The sequence below is a fragment of the Mastigoproctus giganteus genome, chromosome 5 (genome assembly GCF_048544385.1).
Source record: "Mastigoproctus giganteus isolate SK-2022 chromosome 5, ASM4854438v1, whole genome shotgun sequence".
NCBI classification, from domain to species: Eukaryota; Metazoa; Arthropoda; class Arachnida; order Uropygi; family Thelyphonidae; genus Mastigoproctus; species Mastigoproctus giganteus.
Genome location: NC_143579.1, coordinates 165,601,988 through 165,619,477, shown reverse-complemented (window position 1 = coordinate 165,619,477; position 17,490 = coordinate 165,601,988). Strand labels below are relative to the sequence as shown.

The following is a 17,490-nucleotide window of genomic DNA, read 5'->3' as shown; positions in this document are numbered from 1 at the left end:
CCATTTTGAAATCAACTAATTTGCATATAAGTGATTATTTCAATTATTGAAAAAACTGATTTGTAATAATTTGATTATGCCCATCACTGCCATGACACGATCACTTCAATACATGTTACTTCCACAATGCATGTTACTTCGATACATGTTACTTCCACAATCGAAAGAGAAAGCGGGAGTTATAGAAGCCAATTCAGAAGAACAGTGCCCATGAAAGTATCTGTAGAAAAGGCATGCAGCAGAAACAGTATGTCTATGAGACAGCGAGTGGAGAGACTCTGTTAGAGAGGTCATAAATTAACCTAACTGCCCTCTTCTGAATGGACTCTAGAAGCCTGAGAGAGGTTTTGGGGTCACTTCCTCAGATGTGGGAACAATTATCCATGGTAGGGCAGATTTGTGATTTGTACAAATCACAAATCAGTGAACAGCTGTTTGGAAGAAAAGTAACGCTGAGAGCGAAAGAGAAAACCAACTTTTTTAGATGCAGAGGAGACAATATTTGTAATGTGCTTGTGCCAAGAGAGATTAGAAATCAGGGTAATCCTCAAGAGAGATATATCATTTTGCCTAGGAATCAGAGTGTCAAGATAAGCATAGGAGCAGAAGAATCTTTTTACGAGATATAAGATGAATCAACCGATAACTGAGATTCTATCAGAAAAAGTACATGGGATTTGGCAGGCTGAAAGTGGAAATGGACATCGTTGACATTAGAATTGAGACCGCGTGTATTTGTGAAATGAACTAGAAGGTGTTTGGGAGGTTTAGATCTTTTCTGAAATGCATTGAAGTTGTCATATTTCATTATTTGTTGTTAACTTGTAATCTGTTTTTTTTTATAAGTTATTATTTATTCATTTATTATATTCATTTATTCAAATGTAAATGTTTTTAAATAATTTTAATGTTTTTCAACGTGACACTGGTGAAATAAACTCAAATTAAGTTATTTTTGGCATTTATCCTTTGTTTGTACATCATCTCTAACAAATATGCCTACATTTCAGTATAAATGGCCATTTTCAAATCAACATTACTAACATGTAGATAGAAATGCCTTCCTTCATGCTTCCTTTGGTTTCCATATATAATCTGTTTTAACATATGTAAATCTTGATTTGCATTTTAAGATAAAAAAAAAGGCATGTTTATGCAATTGTGAAATTTAATTTACTTTTAAAATATTAGAAATTTTATTTTTAATTAAAATATTTATTTACTTAGGTTGATATACATATAATGAAAGATCCACGAGCTGGGGAATGGTCCCTGCTAGCCACTGAAGTTACTGACAAAAATGGACGACTCTCCTACACCTTACCAAAGGAAAAGGCTATGAGTTATGGCATGTTTCCTGTAAAAATGGTTGTTAGGTTGGTATCATATTATGAAACAATGATCTTGTTATATTTTACTTTTATTGCATTCACATTTGTCAAAATGAATATGTAACTAGTGAAACAAATGCAATGGGATTTCTCCCATTGCATTTGTTTTACTTTCAATTATGTTAAGATGGAATAGCGTCTTATCTTATCTTATCTTATCTTAATGTTATTGAAGTATTACTTGAATGTTATATATACACAGCACAAGCCTCCAGCATCCCAGACTCCATTCCTCACAACTAGTGAAACCAGTGGACCCTTATTACAAAACTAGAATGCCAGTGCATTATTTCTGGTAGAAGGGTCTTGTGACTGGAGCAAGTCACAACAGTATTAGAAAGTATCTAGTCACTAGCAGGATCTTGAAACCCACTTAAAATGTAAGATGATGGTTCAAGATTCAGCTAAATCTCATCATCAAGCGAAGTGTGTGTGAGTGAGAGAAGACATTCAGATTTTCATCACCACAGTACGCAGACTGTGCATTTTTGTGGCAGTGTACCAGATTAAACCCACAACCTCCTTAATGGGCCATGGCATACCCAATCAAATGAAAATTATTGAAACTTTAAAGTCTATGGCTAAATTATTTTAGGATAAAGTTTGTGATAAAGACTGGTTGAGGTTTTGTGGAGCCCTTATGAATTATTTTAAGTATTGTAAATAAGAAGTATAAATTTATATTTTTAGGTATTCTTTCATGCATATATTTTTCTAATAAAATGAACTTACAACAATTTTTTTTATAGAATAGAAAAATAAATAAATAAAGTGAACTTTAATTAAAGTTTATTTTATTTTCTTGTATGTGATATGATTAGTAGTAAGGCGAAGATGCTAATGCCCCACTCACACTTCCATCTATAGCTAAATTTTGTTTTATTTATTCTTATTTAACCTCTGTCTTATTATAAGTGTAAGGTTATATAATTTTTCACTGCATAAGGACCACCATATTCAAATATACTGAATTAGCGTGTTGATTAGTGCTTCTATCAGGTCATTATTGGCCTTATGACAAGTAAGGCTCAATGGACAGTCTATTTTTTATTTATATTTGTTGTAGTTGGTTTTCATTTCTGTTTTTACTGATATGTCAAGCAGTTTGAATCTGATCCCTTCGAGGGGTACCACTAAATTTGTATTAATAGGCATAAATTTATAAATTTCTTATAAATTACTTTAGAAATGCATTCCTTCTGCAGCACCCTTACCTTGATTTATATCCCCCCCCCACCGCTTCTGGCTATAGTTGTCTATATATGTCCCCCCCCCCTCTGTACTTACTTGGCTTGCCATGCACTGCCATATCTTTATTTTATGCTTTCTTGTTGTGTGTGTGTGTGTGTGTGTGTGTGTGTGTGTGTGTGTGTGTGTGTGTGTGTGTGTGTGTGTGTGTGTGTGTGTGTGTGTGTTATTGAGCTTTGTCTCAATAAAACAACCATTTCAGTGCTTAACATAGCATTAAAGCAGTTTGTGGTAGTAGCACCACAATTTTATTAATCAATAGTCTTTTCATTCAGTTTGTCTGTTATTTAACGTAAAATATTTCTATAATATCCATTTTATTATGGAAATAGTTATTATCCATAAATTAAATTTCTGGAGTAATTTTTGTGCTGCAGTAAGTGTTTTTGCTAAGTGCTTTGCTTATTGTATTCCTTGAAGCAGCCCTACTTCCTTGTAGCCTGGGATGGTCAGGCAGGCAGGGAGTTCTCTGCCTGGCGATTTAATTTTCCATTTAAGATTGAGCTTTGCTCCTTGGATTTGTGCTCTTGCGCCTTCATTTACTAACAAATTGTAAATATTGTAAACAGTTTAGTCATTTATTATATTTGATTCTTAACTCTGGAACAGATATTAATTTGTTCCAGAGACACCATCATATTGTGAAAATATCATAATGTGAACCCAATAACACATTGTTTTTTGGTAATTTGTTCCACGACCTTGTAAGTTGAAAATTTCGCTGTATAACTCTCTGAAGGGGTCTTTTTTATAGTGTAAATTGTATTGTAATAGTTACCCATTCAAAAGAAGTTCGTTATTTTATGTTATTATACTAATACAGTAAACCCCCACTATTCGCGGTATCTATATTTGCGGTCGCTGATTTAATATAAAATGAAACCTAAAAATATGTGAATTTTAAAGCACCCTGAACATTTTCCGCCATAAAAAAATGGGCGTGGCTAAAATTATCTTTCCCAGTCAAAACAGTGCTCAGTGGGTGGGGGGAGAGGGGTGACAAAATCGCGAGCGTGGATGTTTCTCGCTAATCAGTGTTATGCGCTTGTCATGGAAGGTTTCGTTGTTTCCTTTTAATTTATATTCTTATAAATTGAATAAATTTATCAATTTATAAATTGATATGCTTACAAAAGTGATAAATCTACCGTTTTGCAGTGTAAAACAGACTTTTTCGAGTGTGTTAATGGAAGAAAGTGACTTTATTGTGCACAAGTTCTTTCTAACCTGTACAAAAATATGGCTACGAATAACAAGGGAAATGTGAAAAGATCAAAGAAGGTGATGACATTAGCGAATAAAATTGAGTTATTAGACAAAATTTCTAATGGTGAAAGTGTCTCCTCAGTGGCAAAACATTATAAAATCAATGAGTCAACGGTATGATCAATCAAAAAATCGGAAGAAAAAATCCGCCGTAGTGTCCGTGAAAATGCTCTAATTGCTTCAAAAATTTGCTCTGTAACTCGTGATGTTAAAATAGAAAAAATGGAAAAGCTTTAAATCTGTGGATAGAAGACCAAACTCAAAATAAAATTCCGTTAAGTTCACTCATCATTCGTGAAAAGGCAAAACTCCTTTATCAACACTTTAGCGAAATTGGTGATAGCACTGGCGGGATAAGTTTTTTAGCTAGCAAAGGTGCTGGTTTGAAAGATTTGTTTGAAATTTCTAATAAATATTACATTTAATATTAAATTGTTTCTTATTTTCATTTCGATGCCATATGCTTGCATTTCACTATGTACATAGTCATATTATGAAGGTACATGTAATACATACATACATAGACAAAATTTTAGACTAGTTTTTCTTATATATATCATACTTTGGAAAGGAACCCCTTTATTACTATGGGAACCATAACCTCAGGAATGTAACTCCCGCGAATAGCAGGGGTTTACTGTATATCAGAATCCTCTAGTGAATTTGAAATGGAAGAGTTTTTGCATGACAAAGACATACAGTGACAAGTGACTTTACAGAAGATGAAAGAGACGAGACTATTTGAAGTGTTTTCCAGGATAAGCTTGCCAAGGACTCCATAAAAGGTAGATCGTCATTGCTCTCTAGCGTTCCTCAAATAACACAGTCCCAGTAGAACAGAAAAAGTCAAAGGCTAAAGGCAGTGAGTCTGTAATAACTATGGAAAACTTTGGGAATAGTTCAATGACTAAGAAAAAAGGTGGAAATAAAAAGAGGAAAAGAAAGGACGATAGTATCAGTAAGAAACACGAGCATGATGGATTTGAACAAATATGTGAAATGAGGATTCGTTTGAAGAATTAATTGTTTGATATCAATGCAAGGTACCAGTAGGAACCATAAACATAATACTAGACTTATGAGACCCTCTTGATGTGAAAGCACAAGATGTATACAGGCAGTTCCCACTTTACGAGTTCCTGGGTTTAAGAGGTGTTTTTTTTTTTTTTTTTTTTTTGAAGTATCGAGTATCAACAAAATCGAAAATATGAACATTAATTGCAAAAAACGGATGTTAAACATTCATAAATACCGCATTTCAAACCACGCTCATAGCTATACGATACAGTGTACCCCTGCTTTACGATATTAATCTGTTCTAGAGACACCATCATATTGAGAAAGTATCATAATGTGAACCCAATAACACATTGTTTTTTTGGTAATGTGTTCCACGACCTTGTAAGTTGAAAATTTCCTGTATAACTCTCTGAAAGGTCTTTTTTATAGTATAAATTGTATTGCAATAGTTACCAATTCAAATCATTAAAATGCACTACACTTTCATCGTTATCATATATTCCGTTATAAGAATCAATTTTGAGCGCCTTTGTGCTATTTTTCTAAAACACATTTCTGGAGGTCACAGCGCCGCCGTAGCCAGGTGGGAAGAAGCAGCAGTGCGTAGAACATGCTTCTTGATTAGACCGGGGTTCAAGCCCATCACCACCAAACGGAGGATATGGAAAGGTCAGGGAATGGCCACCGCATATCCCGGAGCAATATGCCTTAGTTGCTAATGCTCCTAAAAACCAAATAACAAAGTGGAGGTCACTACCATAAAACAATAAAAACAATTTGCACTTTCTGGTTTATTGGGCATTTGCAAAAATACCAATAGCTGGAATTGTGTGGTTTTTTTATGTTATTATGGTGAAATGTGTTTCTCCTTTACTGAAATCTTCAATCATATAAAAACAAATAAATTTTCAGAATCTTCTCTTCATTCTTTTTTTTTTTTTTAAGCTTCATAAACTTGTTACTCCACGCAGATCATGTTAGTTGCAATCTGTGCGTTCTGTTAAAAAATGCTTATGCATGCTATTGAAATTGATAAGGAAAAGAGAAGATTATCTTGGAAACAAATGCCTCTTGAAGCATTTCTGAAGAAGACGACTCCTTGTGCAACAAACCAACGAGTGCCAAGCCAATAAATGATCAACAGGTGTGCATTTACTCGATGATGATGAAGAATAAACATTCTTTAACATTTTTAAGTCATAAATAATTTCTCTATTATTATAATTTGCTTGATTTTACAGGCTACGTTTTCATTTCTTTGGGTAAATCAATCATTGTTTAAACAAACTAATTAGCTAACTAATTTCATTGTTGAGAATGTAACCCCTATTTTTAACGTTATGTATATGGACATAAATTCCCGCTTTACGAGTGCGCCTAGGAACAAATTAACTCATGAAGTTGGGAACTACCTGTACTTAGAAAATATTGTGCTAAGAGATAGGTTGGAACAGAGATCTCATGCTTGTGGGAAAAAGACTATAGAAGTTGAAAAGAAGATACCTAAGGTTCTTATTATAAAAGCAGCAATTACTCAGTATCAGTTACTGATCAATTTCTGCAATTGATCAGTATCAATCAAATGAGGAGGTTAAATCTTGAGTATTGAAGGAGGTTCATCCTGTTTTATCTAGTATAAAATTGAGAAATATAAGGCTGACAAGGGAGAGAGATGTTATCATATAGACTAAGACCAATGATGATATATCAAAAATCAAAGTTTGTTCAAAAATCCAAGAATTGGGTTTAAGGTATTCTATTCCTAAATCTATCTTTCTTAAAATTCTGATGTTTGACATTGAAAAAGAAGTTCAAAAATAACTCTTAAATGAACTATGATCCAAAAACTTTATAAAGATTATGGATTTACTGAACAAATATTTCAGGATAATGTTGAAATTTTAACTGCAAATAAATCTAAAACTAGTAAGTGAAATAATTGGATTTTACAAGTTAGGCCCATTGTATGGCAGATTTTAAAGCAGTATGAAAGGCTTTATATAAATTGGTCCTCCTATAGATATAAAGAAATTTTTCCTGTGACTCAGTGCTATAAGTGCTTATCTTTGGGGGTCGCCTCCGTAGCCAGGTGGGCAGGAGCAGCAGTGTGTAGCACACGCTTCTTGATTAGACCGGGGTTCAAGCCCGTCACCACCAATTACGGAAGATGCGGAAAGGTTCAGGGAATGACCACCACATATCCCGGAGCAATATGGCCTTAGTTGCTAATGCTCCTAAAAGCCAAAATAACAAACAATAACAATAACAAGCTTATCTTTGGGTCATATGGCCAAATATTGTAAAAGGGTTATGCTTTGTAGACACTGTGCCAAGTTTGAACAACATCCCTTTAGGAATTGTTCTAAGAAAAGTGGTAGTCCAGTATGCCATAATTGTAAGAATAAGGAAGCTGGAAATGTAGCAGTTGATAGGGGATGCCCAGAATATATCAAAGCAATGAATTTTTATAAAAAGAAAGTTGTATATGATTGAAAGATTGGAAATTATTCAGCTGAATGCTCATTGAGCTAAGAATATGGCATCTCAATTAAATTATTTTGTGGAGACTGGTGATATTGATGTGGCATTGCTGTAGGAGCCTTATGTTGTTTCTTGGTAAGTTCTAGGTTATCCACAGAGGTATAGGATTATTTTAGGTGTTAAGGGCCAATGGCTGCTATTATTATATGGAGTAACAATCTAATTGTTACTGTAATGATGTCTTTCTAACCAGCAAATCAATATTCTGAACCCAAAGAACCATTTGTAGATTATTTAGAAAAAATATATGAAACTTTGGGTTCCTGTATAATTTGCATTACCATGGACTCTGATACCAACTCTTCACTGTGGAATAGAGAGAGAGTTCTGATGAAAGAGTTAGTATCCCTGAAGAATTTCTCTCTGCCTCTGGCTTGGAGGAGGTAAATAAAACTGGGCATCTGTCAACATATTGAACTGTTCATGTCCAATCACACAATGATTTAACATTATGTACTATGTATTTTTGGAATTGCATTAAAAATTAGAGAGTGGAAGAGACCATGAGTGACCACAGTAGCATTCTTTTTACTTAGTTAAAATGGATAATATAAGGACCTTGTATGATACCGATAGATTTTTATTAAAAGGAGCAAACTGGGTTAAATTTGATAATATACTATGAGAGCCAGTAATTTAATAAACTCGGATGAATTAGCATTAGTAGAGCACATGATGCAATAAAACAAGCTTATATAGCAGGGGTGGCCAACTTAATTTGTGATGTGATTGACTTTTTTTCTTCAAAATGTGTCGCAATCTACCATCTCAAGAATTTCATTGCACATGGTTAAAAAGGTTAATCAACATATTAAAAAATGTTGTTTATAAATTTTAAAATTAAATACAATTCAGAATTCTTTAAATTCATATGTATTTAAATTTTAATTTATGTGAAGTTTGTGTCTTCATGTCATCTGCCAAGCTTTCAAAATCAGGGATATACTGTGATAAGGCCAACTGTAAAGAATCTTCTGTGTGCAAGTCCATAAGAGTAGAGCAATTCTTCGTCTTTGTTTGTTTCAAATACAAAAAGGCAGATTCACATAGATATGTGGAACCAAAACAGGAATTTAAAAGTTCACTGCATTTTTTTTATATTCGGTACTTTTCTCGGCAAACATATTTCCAGCAACGCTTTTTCTGATGATCTGGATTTTAGGAAGATATCGTTTCTCAGTGTGAAAAATGTCAGCGATTTTTTTCTGCAATTTGTTTCCTATCTAAGTCAACATTAAATGGATAAGAAATAAATTGAACAATGTCTTTGATTGTTTTAAAATCACTGAATCTGGTTTCAAAATCATCTACAAATTTCTCAATTTCAGAAACATATTTCACACTATTAAATTCAAAAACAGGATATTTTTGCAAATGATTGAAATTTTTTTTTTTTTTTTTTTGAAATCCTTAGCTATTGCCAAAAATTTATATTTATATGCTAGTATGAATCAGAGCTGTAATACTCAATATGTTCTACGTTGATAATAATATTAGTAAATTAATAAGAGGAGTTTACCTCAATATAGTACGTGGAACACTTCCGTATGATACCCTCCAGAAATTAAAACGGAAAAAACGAAAAAATCGACAACTTACCGGTCCATTAAAGTAAAATATAAATAATTAAAGTAAAATATAAATAATTAAATAATCAATTTAACACAATTCAAAATCAATTCAAAACAATTAAAATTAAAATTAACGCAATTAAAAGAATAACGAAAATATTCAAAACGATCTTCCTTCCTGAAGCTGCCAATGCTTTTCGACCGACTGTCGTGATCACAGGAATGAAAATCCGGAAGTGTTCCACGTACTATATTGAGGTAAACTCCTCTTATTAATTTACTAATATTTATATGCACAAATACTACTAATCATGTCACCCACATTTTTATTTTTTCCTTGTAATTCCAAATACAGATCACTTAATTTACTGGTAAAAGCTGCCAAAAACGCCAGATCACACAACCACACCGTATCTTGTAGCTGCTGATAATCAGCAGCTTTGATCAGCAAATTTTTAATTTCATTCAGCAAATTTTGAAATCTGTAGAAACTTACTCCGACTCCACCACTTCACATCTGTGTATAATATCAGCTTAAATAGTGGCAATTTAATTTTTTTTCAATAAAATTTTTGAATGTGTTATATATATATCAAGAGATTGTCCTCTGGAATTCGGGATTTTGAAAGCTATGTCCATAATACTTTTAGTATTTAATCTCTTGCTGGCTAACAAGTTTTGGTGGATGATACAATGGTAACTCAGAAAATCTCGGAATTCGTCATCCTTTTGGTACATTGCAATGATTCCGTTAAGATGCCCGTCATTGCTTTAGCTCCATCTGTTGTTATTGAGATGAGCTTAAATAGTGGTAATTTAATTTTTTTCAATAAAATCTTTGAATGCGTTAAATATATCAAGACCTCTAGTTCTTTCTTTTTACGAAATGATACCCAGCAGTTCTTCTCTGGCAGAATCATCGAAAACCATAAGAATAAAAATGAGCATTTGAGCTGTATCACTGACATCTGTAGATTCATCCAGTTGTAAAGAAAAGGACACACAATTAGTAATACGAGCACGCAATTGTTTGCTCACATTTTTACTCATTTTTTCGATGCATCGCATCACAGTATTTTGAGATAATTGCAGATCTTGAATAGCACTTTTAATTTCATTTTTGTTCTTGAAACTATCAAAAAGAGAATCAGTTATTTCTAAAAATTCATCTTTGTGAATTGACCATCAGAAAATGGTTTGCATTTTTTGGCAAGAAAAGACTCCACTTTAAATGATGCAACAGTTGCTACTTTAGATTGTAAATTAGGTGTTACGAAGAAATTTTGTTGTGCGAATAATCTGGATTTAAGTTCTTTTAATTTATTTTTTTTTAAGGTCACTATTAGGAGGAAAATCCGATTGGTATTTACCATGGAGTGCATTGAAGTGCGTTTTTAAATTTCCTTTTTTGGGTATAGCGACGGAACATTGCAAATCAAATAACAACATTACTCTTTTTCGTAGTATTCATTTTAAATCAAAGGGTATTAAATTAACAGTATAAGTAGGGTCCAGTTATTAATATTAAGTAAGCTAAATAAGAATTCGACACATACACATGCTCTCTACAACGTAACTGCTTGAATTCTCACTAGACAAGCCTAGTGGCTGTGCGGCAACAAGAGTGGTCATGTGGTTCAACAGATTTGTAATAAGCGTATTCAGTGGGGCACATAATAATAATAATAATATTTAGATTTTGACTAATCTATTTTTATATATATTTAAAATTCATAGTGATCGACCGAAATTAAAACCGCAATCAACTTGTTACCACCCCCAGCAAAAATAGAAAAAAAAAAAAAAAACCCTTTCCATTTCACTGATCCATTCATTCCAAATGTTTGTCTAGTACTGCCTTGAATTTATTTAAGCTATCAACTTCCACAACAACAGATGGAAATTTGTTCCAGCAATCAACTACCTGCTGGTTAAAGGCAAACTTCCGCACATCTATTCGACAACTGTTTTTCCTCAATTTCAGTTTATGTCCCCTCAGGTTTGTAATCTGAGGAAGAGGAAGAATCCCATCAGCATTGAGCCTTCTCAATCCATTCAAGGCCTTATACACCTCAATCAAATCACTTTGCTGGTGCCTAGTCTCCAGAAGCTGCAATTTGCAGAACTTAATCTCTTTCTTTATAAGAGCACCCCTTTGTTCCCTTCACCATTCTTGTTGCCCTTCTCTGTACTCGTTGTAGCAACTCCACATCCTTCTTAAAATGAGGCTTCCAGACCTGTACGCAGTACTCAAATTTGGCCTGACCATTGTCTTATACAAGGGGATAATCACTGCCTTGTTCCTACTAGCAAAATTCCTGTATATCAAGACCCTGTATTGACAAGACCCCATGACCTACTCTGGCAGCCTGTCTGCACTGTTCAGAAAACTTCTTATCTGACTGCACAATTACCCGAGGTCTCTTTCATTCTCCACTACCCAAGTCTAACACCATCCAGTTGGTATATTTCTTTGGGGCTACTGCTACCCATATGCAGTACTTTGCATTTGTCGATGTTAAACTTCAGCTGCCACTTCTCAGCCCATCTGCCCAACTTTTCCAGATCCTGTTGCAGCAGCATACTGTCATTACTATTTATTATTAACAACCCTGCCAACCATTGTATCATCTGCAAACTTTGACATTAAACTTGATATACTTCATCAATATCATTGATAAATATACAGAACAACAATGGGCCCTTCACCGAACCTTGAGGGACACCACTAATAACATTAGTCCACATAGAGCAGTACCCATTCATTACTACTCTCTGTCTTCTTCCACCCAACCTTCCTTTTATCCATTGTAGCAACTTGTCCTTAATGCCATACTGCTCCAATTTGTGCAGTAGTCTTCCATGTGCAACAGTATCAAAAACTTTCCTGAAGTCCAAGTATATGATATCAAAGTTATTTTCTTACCGCTTTTCCGCACGTACAGAATTTACAGGAAATACTTTACTGTAGAGGTAGTATGACATTAATGAAAATTGTCAATAATCGTGTTTTTTGGAAAACCACAGGATCAACAGATTTACAAAAATTGAGTATTGCTGGATGATCTTATCAGAGATAGATTAGGAGATTTAGATTTAATTGATAGCTATAAGGCATTATATAAAGAGAAAAGGAAAGCCTGTGTCAGTTCTGTAAGTAAAACTAAACAACAGTCTTGAAAGATATTAGTGGAGGTGTGGGGATCTCAAGATAAGTGTAGCTCAATTGTTAAAGTTATTTCAATTGATGTCATTTTAGCAATGTCTCTTGCTCAATTGGCAGAGGTGAGAATGAGACTTTAAATTTGCAAGATTCTGTGAACAGGCTCCTCGAAATTCTGTTTCCTGAGATGGATGGGTGGATGGACGGATGGAATGCCACAAAATATCTTATATAGTTTCACTAAAACAGAAGAGCCTTTCACATATAGTGGGTTATTTAATGCTGTTTCTCAGGCAAGAGATGGCAAGTCACTGTGCCTTGATAAAACTAAAGTAAAGGTTGTGAAGAGGATTTATTCATTACAGCCTAATTGGTATTTGAAGATTTTAAGTAAGCGTCTTGCAGAGGGTGTCTTCCTCCCATATATGGATCATGGCCCTATTAAAATTAATTGTTAAAAATCCAGAGCAAATGCCAAATGAGACTGGTTCATATTGTCCAATTGCCTTATTTCCTGTGATTGCTAAAATTTATGAACTGTTATATGTTAACCACTTAATGATTAATTATAATTGCAAAACCTTATCCTCTCTGAACCACTGTGAGTTCAAGAAAGGTTTGTTAACAAAAGATTCAATACGTAAAGTAATAAACAATGCTCAGGGGCAATCTGGGCAACATATCTTGGAATTATTATAGATTTTGAATGGGCTTTGGTGGGCAGGTATCTTCTCAAGAATTAGAATAACAGGGTACTCAAATTTTTATTTTGCGTTTCTGAATTATTTTGCTGATCATAGTATTAACAAAAGGACACAATATGCAGAAGTTAATCGTATTATACCTAGACATTGTCTTCAGGGCTCGGTGATTAGCCCTTTTACTTGGAATTTTGTACAGTCGATTCCGGTTATTTTGGACACATCGGGACTAGTGCATTTTGGCCTGATTAAGCGGCTGCCCCACTTATCCGAAGTTTCACGTAAATAGTTAAAAATACAATGTACCCCCCCCCTTACAATTAGTTCACTGTACAATCAAATCGCGTTATGACGAACTCGCCATAGTAAAGTACTGTCCACTATACGATGTGTAGTAAGCGCCGGTCATTGTGGTCACGTTTGTGAATTGAATTTTAATTCTATTAAAAAATTAGCCAATTTTTTAGCGAATATTTATTAGCGAAAATAGGAGGAATATTATCCACAGGCTATAAAAGTAAAGATATATTAAGCACAAATTTACCCTTTATTACCTTACCAATTAAAAAATTAAATGATACGTGAAATTCGGAAGAATATACGTGATAATCGGAATAATTAATACGTACTGTAATATGTACATACTAACTAAACTAGTTGACATTTCTGTTCACTGACATTTGTGGGTGGGGGTTAAAATTTAAAACAGTAAAAAGATCAGCAATCAATAACAAAAAACAAGGCACACACAAATTGCAAGTAACACGATACGCGCAAGTGAGAACGGAGTAACAAATTACGAAGCTTTAAAAATAGGAATGAAGAGAAGATTCTGAAAATTATTTTTTTTTATATGATTGAAGATTCCATAGAAGTGTAAACACATTTTACCATAATAACCCACAGAATTCCAGCTGTCGGTATTATCGAAAATTCAATAAGATCGAATTTACTATCCATTTATGATAGATTGCACTAACAGAAAAGCCCAGTAAACAGGTGACTGCTAATTGTTTTTATCTCTTTCACCTCTGCCAGTGGCTACTGTTAATTTATCTGTCTTTGTCTCCCCCAAGCTAGCAGTTTTCCGACCCACCTAACACTGCCTCGATAGCATCAGCAAATATTCTTGCACCCTTTCTATTTAAGTGTATCCCATCCCTGTAGAAGCAATCTCTCCTGTTAACAAGTACAGTCCAGGCTGAAAAAAATTCTACCCCTTGAGTCTTGCACAATCTTTCCAGGGCCGAATTGATCGACAAGGCTCTCATCATATACTCCCTCCTATCGTGTCTGGGAAGAATTGCAGACACTTTCAAATTCAACCCTACTTCACGGCTTTTTTTTCAACAGTGACCTGTACTTGTTAAGTAATTCCGCTGGTCTCCTACTCTTAATATCATTAGTGCCAACGTGTACAACTATATCACCTTTTGTGCCCTTAAAAGATGATATCCGCTCTACAATGTCATCAACCTTTGCCCCTGGCAGACATACCCTGGTCCTGTTTCACCTATCCTTTTTACAAAGCATGTTCCCCGTTTCCCTGATAATAGAGTCACCAACAACTACTAGTTCCTGTGGGACCAGCGTATTCTACCTTGGGGGCTGCCTCTGTGTTGCAAGATGACCAAGTACAAGCTCTGGCGTTGATATGGGCAGCTGAGAGCTTGATGGGCCCCTCAATTTATTTCCTTCGAGGGCATCCACCCTGTACTTCAAGGTCTCATATAGGCCCATAACAACGCTGAGTTGTCGCCTAATTTCCTTGCATCGTGCACACACAAAGACATCCCCCATGGCAGTACCATGTCCCGTACCCGATTGCTCTGCAAACATCAAGCAAACAGTGCATCTTAAAAGGCTGTGATTCAGAGGGCAACTGCCCCCCTCAGTTCTCCCCTGAGCCATAGCACTCCCATTAGCTTGAGCCTTTTGCTTTGCTGCTCAGGTTTGAGTCATGAAGCTTTCTGGTTTAAGCTTTCACTATATTTCAATATATGATTATACCAACAGTACCTTAAGTCATAACTATAAAATTTACTATTGTCTCTTCTGTTGTTTTGTTGCCAAGCTCTGAAGCCCACATAATCAATCTTTCCTTATACAGTCACCCTTTTGCCAATTCCACCATGCATGTTGCCCATCTATGAGCAACATGCATGGTGGAATTGGTGGTGCAACATGCACGCAGCTCAGTGTCTTTTTTAAATGAGGTTTCCATGCTTAGATCCAGTGTTCCAAATGCAGTCTTGTAATTGCCTTATATGATTATATGACTACCTATCTCTATAGGATATTTGTTATTATTATTATTAGCCATATGGTGCATGGAAGCCTATGGCTTTTGCTGCATTAGCAAAAAAAAAAAAATTTCTGAGTTACCCTGAGAGAGAGAGAGAGTCAGAAGTAAAAGGTAATCACCAAAAAAGAGAAGAATGATGATATCCAACTCAGGACCCTGGATATGCCAAGCCCATACTCGCCAGATGTGAGCCCTGAGGTGTAATTTGTTGATATATCATCAGTAGGACACCATTGGCTTTCCTGGCCACCTGTATGGTGGCCAGGAAAGCCAATGGTGTCCTACTGACTCCCATAATAACCCCCAGATTTTTTCCTGTACTGTTTTTATTTCAACCCACTAAGTAAGACCCTATATCATACCCTATATCCCTTTATCGATGTCATTTATGAAAATGAGAAGCAACACTGGTCCAAGAACCGATCTTTGGGGAACTCCTCTTCTGATATTACACCAATATAAAGAATGTCCATCAATTACAACGCTCTGCTTTCTGCCCTGCAGCCACCCTGCAATCCATCTTATAATCTTTCAGTAATCCCTAAATGTTCCTTATACAATAACCACTCATGAGGGAGTGGTTATTGTATAAGGAACATTTTGCTAAAATCCAAATGAACTATGTTCCCTATATCCAGCTCATGAGTAACCATTCAAAAGTCTTTCACTAAGAGTACAGAGAAGAGTAATAAATAGTTCTTTGTTTATGTTAACGCTAGAATTTAAATGGTGGGTGAAAGCTGATGCAGCAATTCTCCAAAACATTACTGTCGTCAACAGTCAAAGCCATTTTTCTTGTGTACCATTTAGCAAACTCAGTTCGTTACTTATTGTACTGATTTCACATTTTAGAGGCACCTTTGCCATGAGTTACCCTGTTATTGCACTGCTCTAAATTAAATATATTGCTCCAGTGATGAAGTATATTGTTGTTTTATTTAAAGTATTTGCCACTGCCCAGACTCTAGTTTTGACTCTGTTTGGACCATAAGGTATAAGGTATGTTCGTGTCAGACGGCACCTGGGATTTCTCCCATCTCCGCGTGTGTTTCACTGTATCGAGGACAGTACACTGTCAAGCCAGAGACTTGAAGTGTGTCGGTCGTGTCTGTGCAGTATGATATGTTGTGCCCATTGTTTATCCGGCTAATTGGCCGCCAGGCCCCTAGTGGGGCCCGACGTTGCCCATACCCTGCCACGTGGAGGCTAGCCGGGTGTATCCAGTATCACAACAATTTGCTCTGGCAGGTCCTGCCACCTAGTTTCCTGGGATTTCAGTGGCTAGGGCCTATTTAAAAAAAAAAAAAAAAAAAATTTTATGCATTTGACATTAATGCTTAATGGGATTGCTGTTAGGAAATCGCTGGTTAGGGTTGAACACTAAAGAGATGTGTTAAAGGCCAAATAGGTCGGGCAAAATTTTGATGTTATTAAATTTAGACATGTAACGCTAGATAAAAGCTGATAGTGTTAGATATCTTAGAGATTTGCACAAAACCGGTAGAATTTAGACGTTGGTTATAATTTGGCGGCATTGTTAGGGGGTGTACTAGGTCGATTTAGTGAGAGAGAGAGAGAGAGAGAGAGAGAGGGGGGGGGAGATTGAAGACTGGGGAGGAAACAGATAGAAGAATAGGGACGGATAGAGTAGGCATCCCCAAAGAGGTCAGTGGAGACGAGCCCCACCAGGCGAAATATGGGGGGTAGGCAGGGAGGAGAGGAGACAGAGATCCGTCTCCTCCATTCCCTGCCTGGGGATGGGGTTTTAAAGGGAACCAGGTTAGAGTACCCAGTTCGGATCGCCAATGGCGTGTTGGCAGCAAAGCCGCAGAATGTCTTCGTCGGTGTCATGTCCAAGGAGTGTCGAATCCGGTATGAAGGTCCAGCTGCCCATCCCGCTCTGGGGGTGGGATATGTTAGCTGGCAGTGGGGAACCTACCAGGTGAAGGGGGGGGGACACACACACATTTACTTCATTCGTAATGTGCATTCTCACTCTACTTGCATTCTTTTTTTTTTTTTTTTTTTTATACTTTTTTCTTATTTTATAATTTTTTTTTTTTTTTTTTATACTTTTTTCTTATTTTATAATTTTTTTTTTTATATATATATATATATATTTTTTTTTTTATTTATTTATTTATTTATTTATTTATTTTATTTTTTTTATTATTTCACTCAACTCATTCATCTTTTTCTCACACACCAGGAGGGGATGCAATGATGGGTAGCGTAAATTTAAATACTAATTAAAACCAGGGTTAGTGTGTACTTAACTTAGCAT

The 17,490-nt window shown here is 35.4% G+C and overlaps 1 protein-coding gene across 1 annotated transcript in view; it reads left to right on the top strand.

Annotated features, from left to right (window-relative positions):
- Positions 1–17,490, top strand: part of rdgB (retinal degeneration B) — a 597,535-nt gene that overhangs the window by 461,569 nt on the left and 118,476 nt on the right. The window contains exon 17 of the mRNA XM_090373500.1: positions 1,228–1,376. Within this exon, the coding sequence (XP_090229626.1) occupies positions 1,228–1,376 (149 nt within the window). The remainder of the gene's footprint in view (positions 1–1,227; positions 1,377–17,490) is intronic.